The sequence below is a fragment of the Muscardinus avellanarius genome (assembly GCF_963383645.1).
Source record: "Muscardinus avellanarius genome assembly, chromosome: 16".
Lineage (NCBI taxonomy): Eukaryota > Metazoa > Chordata > Mammalia > Rodentia > Gliridae > Muscardinus > Muscardinus avellanarius.
The window spans coordinates 62,540,164-62,553,641 of NC_137802.1; the positions used below are offsets into that span (position 1 = coordinate 62,540,164).

The window sequence follows — 13,478 nt, forward strand, 5'->3', positions numbered from 1 at the left end:
AGCTGCAGGCCAGGTGCTCCTGGGAGTTTATCCTAAATGCACTGCCATTCAATGTCAGAAGCTTTGCTGAAAAGCAAGGTCCATGCAGGACGGCCTCACAGTGCACCCAGTGCCCATGGCTCGGGAACCTGAGTGCTTTCAATTCCTCCCTGAGATGAGACCAGCCAGCTGCCTGGGCACCAGGAGTTAGAAGTGGAATTTCTGGGGGTCTGTGTGGACATGGCTTTAGGAACTTGCTCTGGGGCACGGGTGTTATCTGTGTATGCTAAAAGACTGCTATAAGAGCATCCCTCCCCATAAGCCCCCTTAAGGACGTGGTGGAGGATGCCCTCTCTGTCGTTTTTTGGGGCATGCTGTGGAAGTCATTCCTCTGTGAGTCACCGGCAGCTGTCACTGCGCTCCTGCTGGGTCTCCGCGGCGGTTCCCCAGCACGGCTCCCTGTGGCCGGCAGGCTTTCATGGCCAGTCTTCCCAGAGGCGCCCAACTCCTGCCTCTGTTGTTCTCCAGTCTCTTTATTTTCCCTTTGACCCACTTTCCTCAACTATTTTGCAACATTGTGACCTACCATAATTATTTTACGATCGCTCTCAAGATAGTCTTTGATTCTCTTTTATCCAAAAAGATTAAAAAGCATTAAAAAAAGGCTACTGCATGGCCTTTGTCTGCACAATGCAATGTGTCTGTCATGAGCCGAACTGCAGCCCCAAAAATGACATGTCCCCAACCTATTCCTCAGAAACCGTGAACGGGCCCCTTCTTTGAAAGAGTCGCTACAGATGCATCTAAGTTAAGGATCTTGAGATGAAATCACCATGGATTATACTGGCAGGTCTTAAATCCAATGAGAAGTGTCTTATAGGAGAGAGAGAAGAGGATGGAGGCACCCGGAGACAAAAGAGGGAGAGATGACCCTACCGTGGGGGCAGAGGCTGGAGCGATGTGGCTTCACATCAAGGAACGCCATCAGCCACTAGAAGTGGGAAGAGGCAAAGACAAGATCCTCCCCAGCGCCTCTGGAGCAGTGCTGCCTTGCTGACCCACATCGCTAGACTTTAGAACCCGAGAGCGGTAAGTCTCTGTTGTTTAAACCGCCATCCATGGCTTACACCAATTTAGGCAGCATATATGGCGGCCAAATCCCCTTTTCAGAACTTACTCACAAAAATGCTAAGAGGTCCCGGGGGTTAAAGACTTGACTTGCAACTTCCTAGAAGGGTCAGATCTCAGGCGCACAGCGGCCACTGAGCAGTTTATCCAAGGACCTCTGCCCAGGGTCTCGGCACAGTGCTGTGGACAGCTGAAGCCCAGCCAGCCTGGGGCCACGAGGGAAGCTGTGCTGTAAGACAATATGAGTTGGCTGGATGTCTTTCCATGGGCATTCAGCTTAAGGTCTCACTGGTTGTGCAGACCAATCCTTTCAGGGGTGAACTAACCACAGATGACTTCAAAAAGCGCCAGGAAGTGTTCACGGGGTTTGCATTAATAATTATTATAGCCGGGCGTGGTGGCGCACGCTTGTAATCCCCGCGCTTGGGAGGCGGAGACAGGAGGATCGCGCTGGTTCGATGCCAGCCCTGCTGGCTTAAGAGACCCTGTTTCCAAATAAAAATATAAAATGGGTCTGGGAGTGGAGCCTGGAGGTAGAAGGGTTTCCAGGAACCCCAGTACCACCAAAAAAAAAAAATATTATAGGTTGAATATTTCTAATCCCCAAATCTGAAATCCAAATGCACCAATATACAAGTGGAACATTCTACACTTGACCTTGTGATGGAATACAGTCAAAACACGGATGTGCTAAAAACATCGTATAAAATTACCTTCAGGCCATGTGTCTAGGGTGCACAGGAAATACACATTTTATATTTATATTTGGTTTCCACCCCTGAGATACTTCATCATATATGCACATATTCTAAGATTTAAAAATTCTGAAATCCATAAAGTTTTTGGTCCCAAGCATTTTGAATACGGGCTGTTTAACCTGGATCACAAATATCCTATAAATGGGTGATAGTGTTCAGAAATACATCTATAGAATAGAAGCTCTTAAAACTTGATAAAGGGAAACGAATCATAATTTTTTTCTTCTTATTTTTTGCGGTACTGGGGGATGAAACCCAGGAGCATTCTACCTCTGCTACACCCCCAGCCCTATTTTTTATTCTTTATTTTGAAACAGGGTCTCACTGAGTTGCAAAGGGCCTCACCAAGTAGCTGAGGCTATCCGCGAACCGCGATCCTCCTGTCTCAGCCTCCCGAATGCTGGGATTACAAGCGTGCGCCACCACGCCCGGCTCAGTATAGTTTCGAAATAAGATGTGTACTCGACTCAGCCAACCATAGCAGCTGTTAGTTTGGGCAGGGATTAAGACTATTGTAGAAGAAATGTAAGCAGACAATTTGCAACTTTTGACCTTGAAAAATGGGCTCCAGAAGAAGGGGAGCCTAAAGTCCTAAACAAATAGATCAAGAAGATAGTAAATGCAGGGCTAGACCCTTCACTCTACGGAAGGGACTGAGGTGGATTTGCCCAAGAGGCAGGGAGGCTGAGGAGGCTAAAGGGAAGGCCAAGGGGCCTCTGCTCCCTGGGCTGTGAGCCCAGGCAAAGAAACAGCAGGTGGGGAGAGCAGACATAGAGCCCATGAGCTGTTCCCAGCTGTGAGGGCCAGCCCTCTGTACTTCCTGAGTTTGATTTCTTGAGTTGCTGCCTTTCCTACCCTTTTATTTATTTATTTTAGGTCTGAGGATGGATCCCAGGGGCATTCGACCTCCAAGCTACACCCCCTGCCCTATTTTTTTTTTTATTCTTTATTTTGAAACAGAGTCTGACTAAGTTGCAGAGGGCCTCACTAAGTAGCTGAGGCTTTCTGCGAACCGTGATCCTCCAGTCTCAGTTTCCTGAATGCTGGGATTACAAGTGTGCACCGCCAAAACCGGCTTCCTACTCTTGCGTAAGCTACTTGGGGTTGGGGCTCTGTCTTGTGAAACCAAACAATCCTGATGAATGAAGAGGATACTTTGCAAGTACAACGAACTATTTCCTAGGAAAGAGAACATAGGTACAGAATGCAAATTCTGTGTACCTTAAGGGGAATATGGATCTCACCTGAATTTAATGGGATTCAATAACCCCAGGTTTTTTTTTTCTTTAAATCTGCTAGATTTGATTGATTATGGAATTTGGATTAGTCGATGTGACTTCCTCTAGTACTTCTGAGTGCTCGGGGGAACCCCGAATGCAGAAATAAAGAGCTACTAGTTATGCATAATTCTTAACTAGGAATAATTAAGAGCAGGCGCTAGCTGAACCGGGAGAGGAGATAGATACGCATTCCCTACAGGATCTGGGACTTTACAACTGCCGAGAAAAATAAATCGGAAGTCTAAGAACCCCACTTGGGTTGATGAAACTGAGACCTTGTGGGACACGCGGCTTGGCCAGGAGAGATGACCTGTCCCTCCGTATCGATTTCAGCTTGGTTGGCATCATCAAAAATATTTACCTGTGACCTACAGAGCTTGACCCAGGTGCTGACAACTGAAGACAAGTTTGCTGAGAGCTGCACTTGGCTTCCTGGGGCTGAAGGGCTGTTTTTCTTCAGCACACATCTTTTCTAGCCCGTTAACTTCTCCCAGATTAAAAAAAAAACTCATCTCTGCCCAGGACACCATATTTTTTATTTATTTATTTATTTATTTATTTATTTATTTATTTATTTATTTTATTTTATTTTTTTGGTGGTACTGGGGTTCCTGGAAGCCCTTCTACCTCCGGGCTACACTCCCAGACCTATTTTTACATTTTTATTTGGAAACAGGGTCTCCTAAGCCAGCGCGCGCGGCTGGCTTCAAACCTGTGCGATCCTCCTGTTTCTGCCTCCCAAGCGCAGGGATTACAAGCGTGCGCCACCACACCCGGCCTTTTATTTTTTTTATTTTTATGGCCCAGCTTTTTCGATATGTGCCTCATATATCAGCACTGTTTAAATTTCTTGTGTGTGTGTGTGTGTGTGTGTGTGTGTGTGTGTGTGTGTGGTATACTAGGGGTTGAACCCAGGGGCTTTCTACCTCTGAGCTACACCCTCCAGCCCTTTTTATATTTCATTTTGAAACAGGGTCTTGCTAAACTGATGAGAATCTCACTAAGTTGTTGTGAAGCTGGCCTCAAACCTGTAATCCTCCTGTCTCAGCCTCCCAAGTACTGAGATTTCAGGTGTGCACCAACATGCCCAGCTCTGTTTCTTTTTTGCTATCTATCTATCTATCTATCTATCTATCTATCTATCTATCTATCTATCTACCTATCTATCTATCTTGCAGGTCTGGGGATGGAATCCAGGGGCATTTGACCTCAAAGCTGAACCCCCTGCCCTTTTCTTTATTCTTTATTTTTAAACAGGGTCTCACTAAGTTGTGGAGGGCCTCACCGAGTAGCTGAGGCTATCCGTGAACCCAGATCGTCTGGTCTCAGCCTCCCAAATGCTGGGATTACAAGCGTGTGCCACCACACCCAGCTCTTTTTTGCTCTTTATATTTTGCTGAATTTTAATGTTTTTTTTTTTTTGTGGTATTGGGGATGGAACCCAGGGGACATTCTCCCTCTGGAGCGATATCCCCAGCCCTATTTTGATTTTGAAACAAAGTCTCACTTAGTTACAGAGGGCCTCACTAAGTAGCTGAGGCTGTCTGCCAACGGAGATCCTCCTGTCTCAGCTTCCCAAGTACTGGGATTACAAGTGCGTGCCACCATGCCCAGCTTTTTAATTTTTTTTTTTAAAATTACAGGCACTTGGCTTTTTAGATACCATATCCTTTCTCACAAAGATGCATTGCTTACTGGGGCTTCCCAAATTTATTATCTGGTTGATCACTAATAAAATGATGGCCCTTTTCTGGGACATCTCTTTGCCTTCTCCCTCAAGTCAAAGCCTCTTGGCTGCCCCCAGGGCTTGGCCTCCACAGCCTGGCTCCCGGGTTGGAAAGTCCCGGATGTCGGCATCTCCAAAGCGCTCCAGCTCAATTACATCCTGATTTCACATTTCAACCGTAGGACATGATGCCAAGGGACAGGGCACAAGAACTAAGCCTGTTTTAGGTTTGTTTCCTTTTTTCCATACTGTGGTTTTCATTAGGCGCATATGCGTGCGCCTGCTTAGAAGAGCAGGCAGAACTTTTGTCCATCACTTTGGCTCTGCCAGGCCACAGCTCTTTTGCATGGGATCCTCTCCCCTGGCTTTTGGCCATCTGCGAGCGAGCTGCACCAGCAGCAGCCGGCTCTCCTCAGCTTCCAGCTTAATGAATAATCACGAGAAAAATACAGGTCAGCACCTGCCCCTGGGCAGGGCAGGGATTGCTTGGGCTGTCAAGGTCTCTGCAGGTCCCATTTTTCTTCTGTGCCCGGCTTCTTGGCTGCTCTTCCTCGGAAAGCACAGAAAGCCGAAGAAATTCCTTCGTCTTGACAAAGGATAGTCTCCCAACTTTCCTTTATGCCTCCCTGTTTGTGAAATGATTTTATTTAGGCTATTGCAGTACAATAGCAAGGGTATCCCAGATTCAACTCTTACTTAGATGGTCCCAGCAGGCTGGTTTCGTTTTAGACTTTTATAGGGAGGAGTAAACAAATTATAGTTGGGGTGACTTTTACAAATAGGATGGCTCTTATTCAAGGCCCTTTCTTTCTTTCTTTCTTTCTTTCATTCTTTCTCTCTCTTTCTTTTTTTCTTTTCCTTCTCTCTTTCATTTTCTTTTTTGTGGTACTGGATATTGAACCCAGGGGCATTCTACTGCTGAGCTATACCCCCTGTCCTATTTTATTCTTTTATTTTGAAACAGGGTCTCACTAGGTTGCGGAGGGCCTCATCAAGTTGCTGAGGCTGGCCGTGAACCTGGGATCCTCCTGTCTCAGCCTCTCAGGTCCTGGGATAGTAAGTGTGTGCTTGGGTGCTCAGCTGTTCAAGGCCTTTAGGTAGGAGGTAATGGATGATGGAGTAACATCCCCTAAAGCCGGGTGTCATCTGTTTGCAATTTTTCCTTCCTTAGATATTTACTCTGGCTCTACCCTGTGGCAAACCATGAAACAGACCGCTTGCAAGCTTGTAGCCATTTATTCTGTTCCAAAGCCCTATGGAGATATAGCTGGACAGGGTGGAGTGTGGCAAAAAACAATATGCCATAGATGTAAGAATGTATATAGCCAAAGGAGGCGCCAGAGTGAGTACGGTTGTCAGAAAATACTTTAGAGAAAGGGCTCGGACCTCTGAATGTCAAAAGACACAGGGTAGCAGAGCTGGTGGTTAAGAAGATGAATTCAGGAGCCAGACCCTTCTAGGATTACAAGCGTGGACCATCACGCCTGGCTTGAAAGATGTTTTTTATATGTGGTGTACTTTACGGATATTTGTTAATTTGGCCTCACGGCTTCCATGAAAGTATATGCATCTGGTAGGCAGCGTTCCAAGATGCCCCCCAAGGTTTCCAGGCCTGGTGTATCCGCATCTCTCCTAGTTATTCAATCTCATACTAATATAACTACCACTCTAAAGGGGTTTGTATATCCCCAGAGCCAATGGACCTAGAACTTTAACGACTCCCAGGACTTGGGAGGCAGAGACAGGGGGATCACACGTTCATGGCCATCCTCGGCTGCTTAGCGAGGCCCTCCACAACGCAGTGAGACTGTTTCAAAATAAATAATGAAAAATAGGGCTGGGATGGGCATGTCGCTTGGAGTAGAATGCCTCTGGGTTCAATCCCAGGTTCTGCAAAAATAAATAAATAAATAAATAAATAAATAAATAAATAAATAAAGCATCTTTCAGGTAAGAAGATTTATGTGTGAAAAATTAGCCACTTTGCCCAGGTGTGATGGTGCATGCCTGTAATACTTGGGAGGCTGAGAAGGAAGATCTCTGGGTTGAGGCCAGCCTCAGAAACTTACTAAGACCTTCAGCAACTTAGTGAGACTCTGTTTCAAAATCAAAAGGGCTAGGAGTGTAACTCAGAGGTAAAATGCCCTGGGCTCAATCCCCAGTACTGAAATAAAAAAATTAGACAATTTGGTCCCCAGGATTGATGAGAATTTGGTTGGCATGAAAGGAAGTTGTCAGAGCTTGGAAATAGGGAACAACTTCTGGTTTCCAGCGGAGGGGCTTTGAATGGATCCATTTAGAGACAGGGAGGACTGTCCTCTTGAAATCAAGGGCACCAAGCCTCTCCCTAGTTTAGGCCTTTGCTGTGGTAATGGCTGGAGGACCAGGCTTTGGGATGAAGGAGAAGGAATTAGCTTAGTCCTCTCAGAAACAATCTGCTCAGAGCTTTCGATTCTGAGAAGAGTGGAGACATTTCCTCTAGCTGCAAGCCCAGGGATTTTGAAACCACTAAAATAATAGCTAGTCCCAAACCAGCCAAACCAGGTTCTAATTGGAAGGAATGAGAGTGGATCCCACTCCTTTGCTAACGGCACACAAGTCACAGCCAAGGAATGCTTTCAAATCCAGGAGCCCGTTTCCTTTCTTAGCCTGGTGTCCTTGGGGGGAGAATCAGAAAAGGGGCCAAGGCTCTGTTGACTCTGGGAAAATGGCAAATGGCCACCGGCCATGAGGAAGGACCTAGACTTCCCTGGGTTGAACTGCTCATAAGAAATCGATGTTGCAAATGGCCCGGGGGATTCATGAGATGAGTCAAAAAGTGGTAGAGAGGTGGGGTGAAGAGAGAAGAAGAGAACGAAGAGAAAGAGACTGTATTGTTCATTAAGTGGACGCTATGGGGAGAGGGCACTCATCTGTCAAAAATCCCCCGGAATGGACAAGCCTTATTTCCAGCTGAGTTCTTTTTTAATCCCTCCCGCCCCTCCCCCTTTCTTTCTTGGTTTCTGGATTTTCTCAAAGCTTCTCCCAGGGGGGGGGGGGCCCAAAACCTTGAGCCCAAATATTCCCCTTGAACAACTGTCACTTTTGAAAAGCTGCCCAGTCTCTCTGCTGTGATTTTCAGAGATGTCAGAGCCAGCCAGGCTTCCGTTTAGTGATGGAAGGAGAAGAGGAGGGGAGGAAGGGGCTTCCGATGGTGGGAGACACGTGCACACGCACACGTGCACGCATGCACACACATGTACGCATGCACACACACATGTGCGCATGCACACACGCTTCTGAGAAATGCTGAGTCTCTAGCTGCCGGACCTTCTCACCTTCCTGAGAGCCAAGGAAGCTGTCAAGGAAGAAAGGCAGAGAGTAGGAACTTGCATCTGCCTTGTAGCTGCTTGGAGTGTCTACACAAGGGAGACACGACCCTGTTTGACCTTGCCCGTCAAGACCAGAGAACTGCAGCACTGGGCAAAAATGTGTGGGCAAAAGGCCAGCCCAAGCTGACCAGCTTTGCTATGTCCAAAGACAGATGTTGTCTGGATAAGAGACCAGAGGCTCAGTCTCTGAGCATGCCGGGCTGGCAAGGACACGAGCTGCTAATCGCGCTCCTCGTAAGCGCGGCCACCATCGTTGCGGATTAGAGACCAGGACTGAGGATGGCACAATTCTGGCTTGTTAGTGAGGACGACATCGCCTCTCTCCCTGCGCTCCTGCCTCTTGGCTCTTCAAGACAGGTGCTGAAGGTGTCATCAGGTTTGATGTAGCCTGGCGCTGGCTGCTTGCTGTGATCAGCGGCTGACGGCCTGACACAGACACCTCCCCTGATAGCATTTTAAATGTGGACCGTGCCACACTTGGTTACATTTTGAGGGAGAAGAGTAGAGAACTGAGGGTGTGGGAGCCCACGCCGACAGCCCACCCTGCACGCAATGTGTTTTCCACTTATTATTGACCTTGGATTAACAAACGCCTATTGAGAAGCAAATTATTGCTAAGAGTGGACCAGCTCTGTCTTCCCCAGCGTGAAATCAAAAAGAAATGCGTGGGGGCTGGGGGGCGACGACCCATTACCTACCTCGTCTTGGTAATGAGCTGAAGTTGTAGAAAGATATTTTCTGACTTCATACCATTACCTCTTAGTGTGGTGGTAAAAATAAAAAATAATAAAAAAAAGGAAATCACTCAGGCTAATGGTCTCTTCCGGGCAAGTAGGAAGAACGCTGATTTAGCTTATTTTATTACTTACACCTCTCCTGGTATGGCAGACAGTTTGCTGATATGCTTATTTTTGGAGAGTAGTTAATGTTGGGTAATTACTGGCGGGGATGCATCCGCATATGTTTATAAATCACTAGATTTTAAATATTGGCAGGGTTGGGGCTACAAACGAGGGGGAAAAGAGTTCTCAAGGTCAGTCATGGACTCGCCCTTTCTAATTATGTGTCTGAACTATGGCAGGTATATGGGCTTCATTAGCACTTTCTCTTGTCCCCGTAGTCAAGAGCCCAAGGGAGGGTACATCCTCCCTTAAGGGACTGAATGATGACTTCTCACAGTAGAACTCTGGGTGTGATTCAACACTGGCTAATGCATCTTCTAGGTTGCTTTTTTTGTGTGGTACTGGGGGTGGAACCCAGGGGCATTCTACTTCCCAGCTACACCCTCGACCCTAGTTTTTATTCTTTATTTTGAAGCAGGTTCTCCCTGAGTTGCAAAGGGCCTCACTAAGTTAGCTGAGGCTGTCCGCAAACCACTATCCTCTTGTCTCAGCCTCCCAAGTGCTGGGGTTTATAAGCGTGCGCCACCACGCCCGGCTTAGGTTCCATTTTTAACACTGGTAGAAGTCGCAACACATCTGCTTACTGATATCATCCTGTTGATATTTACAATACAGCTGGGGTACAGGGAGGCTGTTCTCTGCCCTGGAGGTCTAGTTTCACCTTTTAGTTAATTAACTAATTCATTAATTGAAATACTGGGGATTGACACAGGGCCTTGCATGTGCTAGATAAATGCTCAGCCACTGAGCGACATCCCCAGGCTGGCCTTAACTTACAATCCTCCTGCCTCAGCCTCCAGAGTAGCAGGGATTTTAGACATGCACCCCTTTGCTTGGCAGCCAGTTCCAGGATTTGTAAATGTGGTCAGCCCTCCCCTGGAGCCCACAAACCTTCCTTAGGAAACTGTCACACGCAACCATTCACACAAAACTACTTTGTAATCTCAGAATCCAGCAAGGTCACCATCCCCACTGATCCTCCGTTAAGTGACAACATCAATTCTGGTCAGATTTTTTTTTTTTTTTTTAAGCAGCAATGTAAAAATCAAGCTTAAAATTGATTGTACAGCTTGGTAAGAGAGTTTGTTTGTTTGTTTGTTTGTTTTTTTGCTCCTCTGCCAAAATATTCCCCTGGACTTTCCCCTAGGATCAAAGTACCGTAGGAAGTTTAAGGCCACAGAAATGCGATTAAATGAACACTGGCAGGTGACAGCCCACGGTCCCTCATTCTCAAATCTGTGACAGATGTCCAGGTGCTCTCTCCCTCCCTTCCTTCCTCCTTTCCTTCTTCCGTCCTCTCTCTTTCTTTCTTGTACTAGGGATTGAACACAGGAACATTCTATCTCCAAGCTATACCCCCCAAATCCTTTTTATTTTTATTTTGTGCACTACTGGGGATGGCACCCAGGGGCATTCTGAGCTACACCTCCAGCCCTATTTTTTATCCTCTATTTTGAAACAGGATCTCACTGAGTTGCAGAGGACCTCACTAAATAGCTGAGGCCGGCCTGCGATTCTCCTGTCTCAGCCTCCCAAATCCTGGGAATAAACAAAAGTGTGCGCCACCACTCCTGGATATTTTTTTCTGTTTTGAAGAAGGGCCCCCGCCACGTTGCAGAGAGTCTGGCTATGTTGCCGAGGCTGGCCTCGAACCTTAGGCTCCTCCTGTCTCAGCCTTCTAAGTACTGAGATTACAAGCTTGTATCCCCAACACCGGCTTGCAGATATATTCAAAGGCAAAATTTCCTAGTTTGCTAGCCCAGAGTCCTTTGGTATCGATGAAATAAAGGTGATACTGAAAATGGGAGCACCTGAGAAGCAATCTCAAAGAGCCTTTTTATTGTATGCAATTAGCAATGAAATCGAGAACCTCTCTCTAGTACTAAATCGTCAGCCACAGAGCTGCAATTGAAATTCACCACAGCGATTTCAGCCAATAACTCTCAACTTCTTTCTAAAGGGTTTCCCCCCCTCCTTTCAGTTTTAAGCATTACAAAATAATGAGCAAACAGTTAAATTGGACTAGCTCTGGGTTTCCACCAAGATTTACAGTCTATTCATCTCCCAGAGGGACTCTAAAACCACGGAGATGACATCTCATTTTGAAATCTCTTGTATTAAGAGATGGGCGTGGTGCTAAAGTGAACTTTGAACTTTTCTCTGATATTTAGACAAGTTCTGTATTTCCACAAAGAATCCTTAGCTCCTAGCAAGGTTCTCTGCATCAGCTGGGCATCCCAGCAGTGGTCCCTCTGCCTTCTCTGACACTTTACACCCTCTTACAAAAACATCCTTCTGAATCTTATCCTAAACATGTCTCTTTTCTCCCACTAAATGTTACTTTGGGTTTTAAGATTTCCCAGGCAGATTTCTCTCTCCTGCAGAAGCATCAGCCTTCAGCGCCAAGTTTGCCCAAGTCATCACAATAATAAAAGATAATACATTGTCTTCAGTTTAGAGCGTCCACCCCAGAGGGACAAGTCACACTTTAATAGGAGCAGTGGGGCGGCCGGGTGGGAGATATGATCATTTATTCCCGCTCCAGCTGACCTCCGGTGCTCCCAGACACTGGGCAGGGAGACTGGGAAAGCGGAAAGGCTGGGTCGGTCATGGGGCGCAGCAGACTTTCTGGGAGGCGCCCGGGTCTACTCAAAGAGCAGAGGTGATTGCTGTGGAATTCGAACCAGCTCTGGAGTTGCTGTTTGGAAACCTCATTTTGCAAAAGCAAAGTCCAGGAGCAGTTTTTCCACACCCGGACAAAGAGAACAGGGGGGTTGGGGGGCAGGGGGACAGCACCAGGGACCCCGAGCGGGGTTAAGCAGGTAACAACTTGGAACTCCAGGGGGAGCGGCAGAAAGCATTTCTCCGCTGAGTTGGTGCCCAGAAACTTTTTTTTTTTTTTTTCCTCGCGCTGAGATCTTACTACGGGACTGAACTCAGGGGGCCCCAAACAGCTGTTGGGTTCCTGGCGGGGAACACACAGGAAGCCCGGTGCTCGGGCTTGAGGGCTGGGGCCCACAGGACCCGAGACGCAGAGGTGGCGCGTTCTCACCTGTTCCAGCGGGCCACCTTCCTCCGGTAATATCGCAGCGCCTCCTGGCTGGCCAGGAGCGAGTCTTCGGGTCCCAGGAGAGGCGGCTCCTCCGGGACCTTGTACAGCGGGTGGGCGAAGAGGGCCTGCAGCTTGGAGCCGCCGCTCTCCAGCTCAGCTCCGGGCCCGGCTCGGGAAAAGTTGTGCGCCCGGGTGCGGGGGTCCCGGGAGGCGGCGGCCGGGGGGGAGGCGCGGCTGGAGCACGGGCAGCCGGGCGGGCGCTCCCGGGGCCGCAGCTGGCGCTGCACTCGGGGCCAGAGGTGGAAGTAGAGGTCGGCGGAGAAGAGCGCGCCCAGCGCCAGCAGAGTCAGCAGGCGGTCCCGGCGCAGCCCGGGCATGGCCCAGCCGGGGCCCGATCGCCTTTGGGGGATGTCGCGCTGAACTTGGGGACCAGATGCGGGGGGCGCCGGGAGGCAGGGAAGGGGGGGTTGGCGTTGCTTTTGCTCGTCGATCGGAGACGCGGGGCGGAGGTCTCTCGGGCACCCTCCTTTCGTGCCCCGCGCCCGGGGCCGCGGCAGGTGAAGGGCCCCGGGGCGCGGGGTGCTGGCGGTCCCCAAAGGCCGGGGCGGCGGCCGCGGAGCCTGGGGCGTCTCTCCCCAGGATGCCGAGGCTCGGCGGCGCGGCGACTCTGCTCCCGCGGCTCCTCCTGCGGGCGGCGGGGACGCCCGTGTCCCCGGCTGGCACGAGCGGGGAGTTGGCGAGCGGAGCGGGGGCGCCTCGGGCGGTGTCTGAGCCCGGACTCCTCCAGGCAGAGGTAGCGCGGGCCTCCCCCCGCCTGGCCCCGCGCCCGCACCTCCGCCCACTCTCGCCTGGCACCTGCCTCTGGCGCAGCTCACAGGCAGGCCAACTCCGGCCCCTCTGCCGAGCTGCCCTTCCACCTGGCCACCGACCCCCTCCCCCCGGCGCCATCCCCCCTCGCCCTAGGCTTCTCGGGGTCCTCGCTCAGGCCTCGGTCTACATATTTTGGGGGTGGGGAGGCCCAAGGGAGGAAGAGGGGTGGGTGTGTGTGTTTCGGGGTGGGTGTTGAAACCTTTTATTTCCAATTTTATTTTTTTAGGAAAAAGACATCAGGCCCCCTTAAAGGCCTTTCTCTTGTAAGCTTTGCCGTGTGTTGTGTGTGTGTGTGTGTGTGTGTGTGTGTGTGTGTGTGTGTGTGTGTGTTGTCACTGTATCCTCTGTCAGGGCATCTATAGATAACACTCACTTCTACCTTGTGCCTGGCACGCAGTAGGTCATTCATTCG

At 49.2% G+C, this 13,478-nt stretch overlaps 1 protein-coding gene across 1 annotated transcript in view; it reads right to left on the minus strand.

The window, feature by feature from the left end:
* FAM20A (FAM20A golgi associated secretory pathway pseudokinase) overlaps nt 1–12,573 on the minus strand; it is a gene marked incomplete at both ends in the record, with an annotated part of 54,633 nt that extends 42,060 nt beyond the window's left edge. Inside the window, one exon of the mRNA XM_080714113.1 lies at nt 12,197–12,573. Within this exon, the coding sequence (XP_080570239.1) occupies nt 12,197–12,573 (377 nt within the window). The remainder of the gene's footprint in view (nt 1–12,196) is intronic.
* Nucleotides 12,574–13,478: the final 905 nt, after the last annotated feature.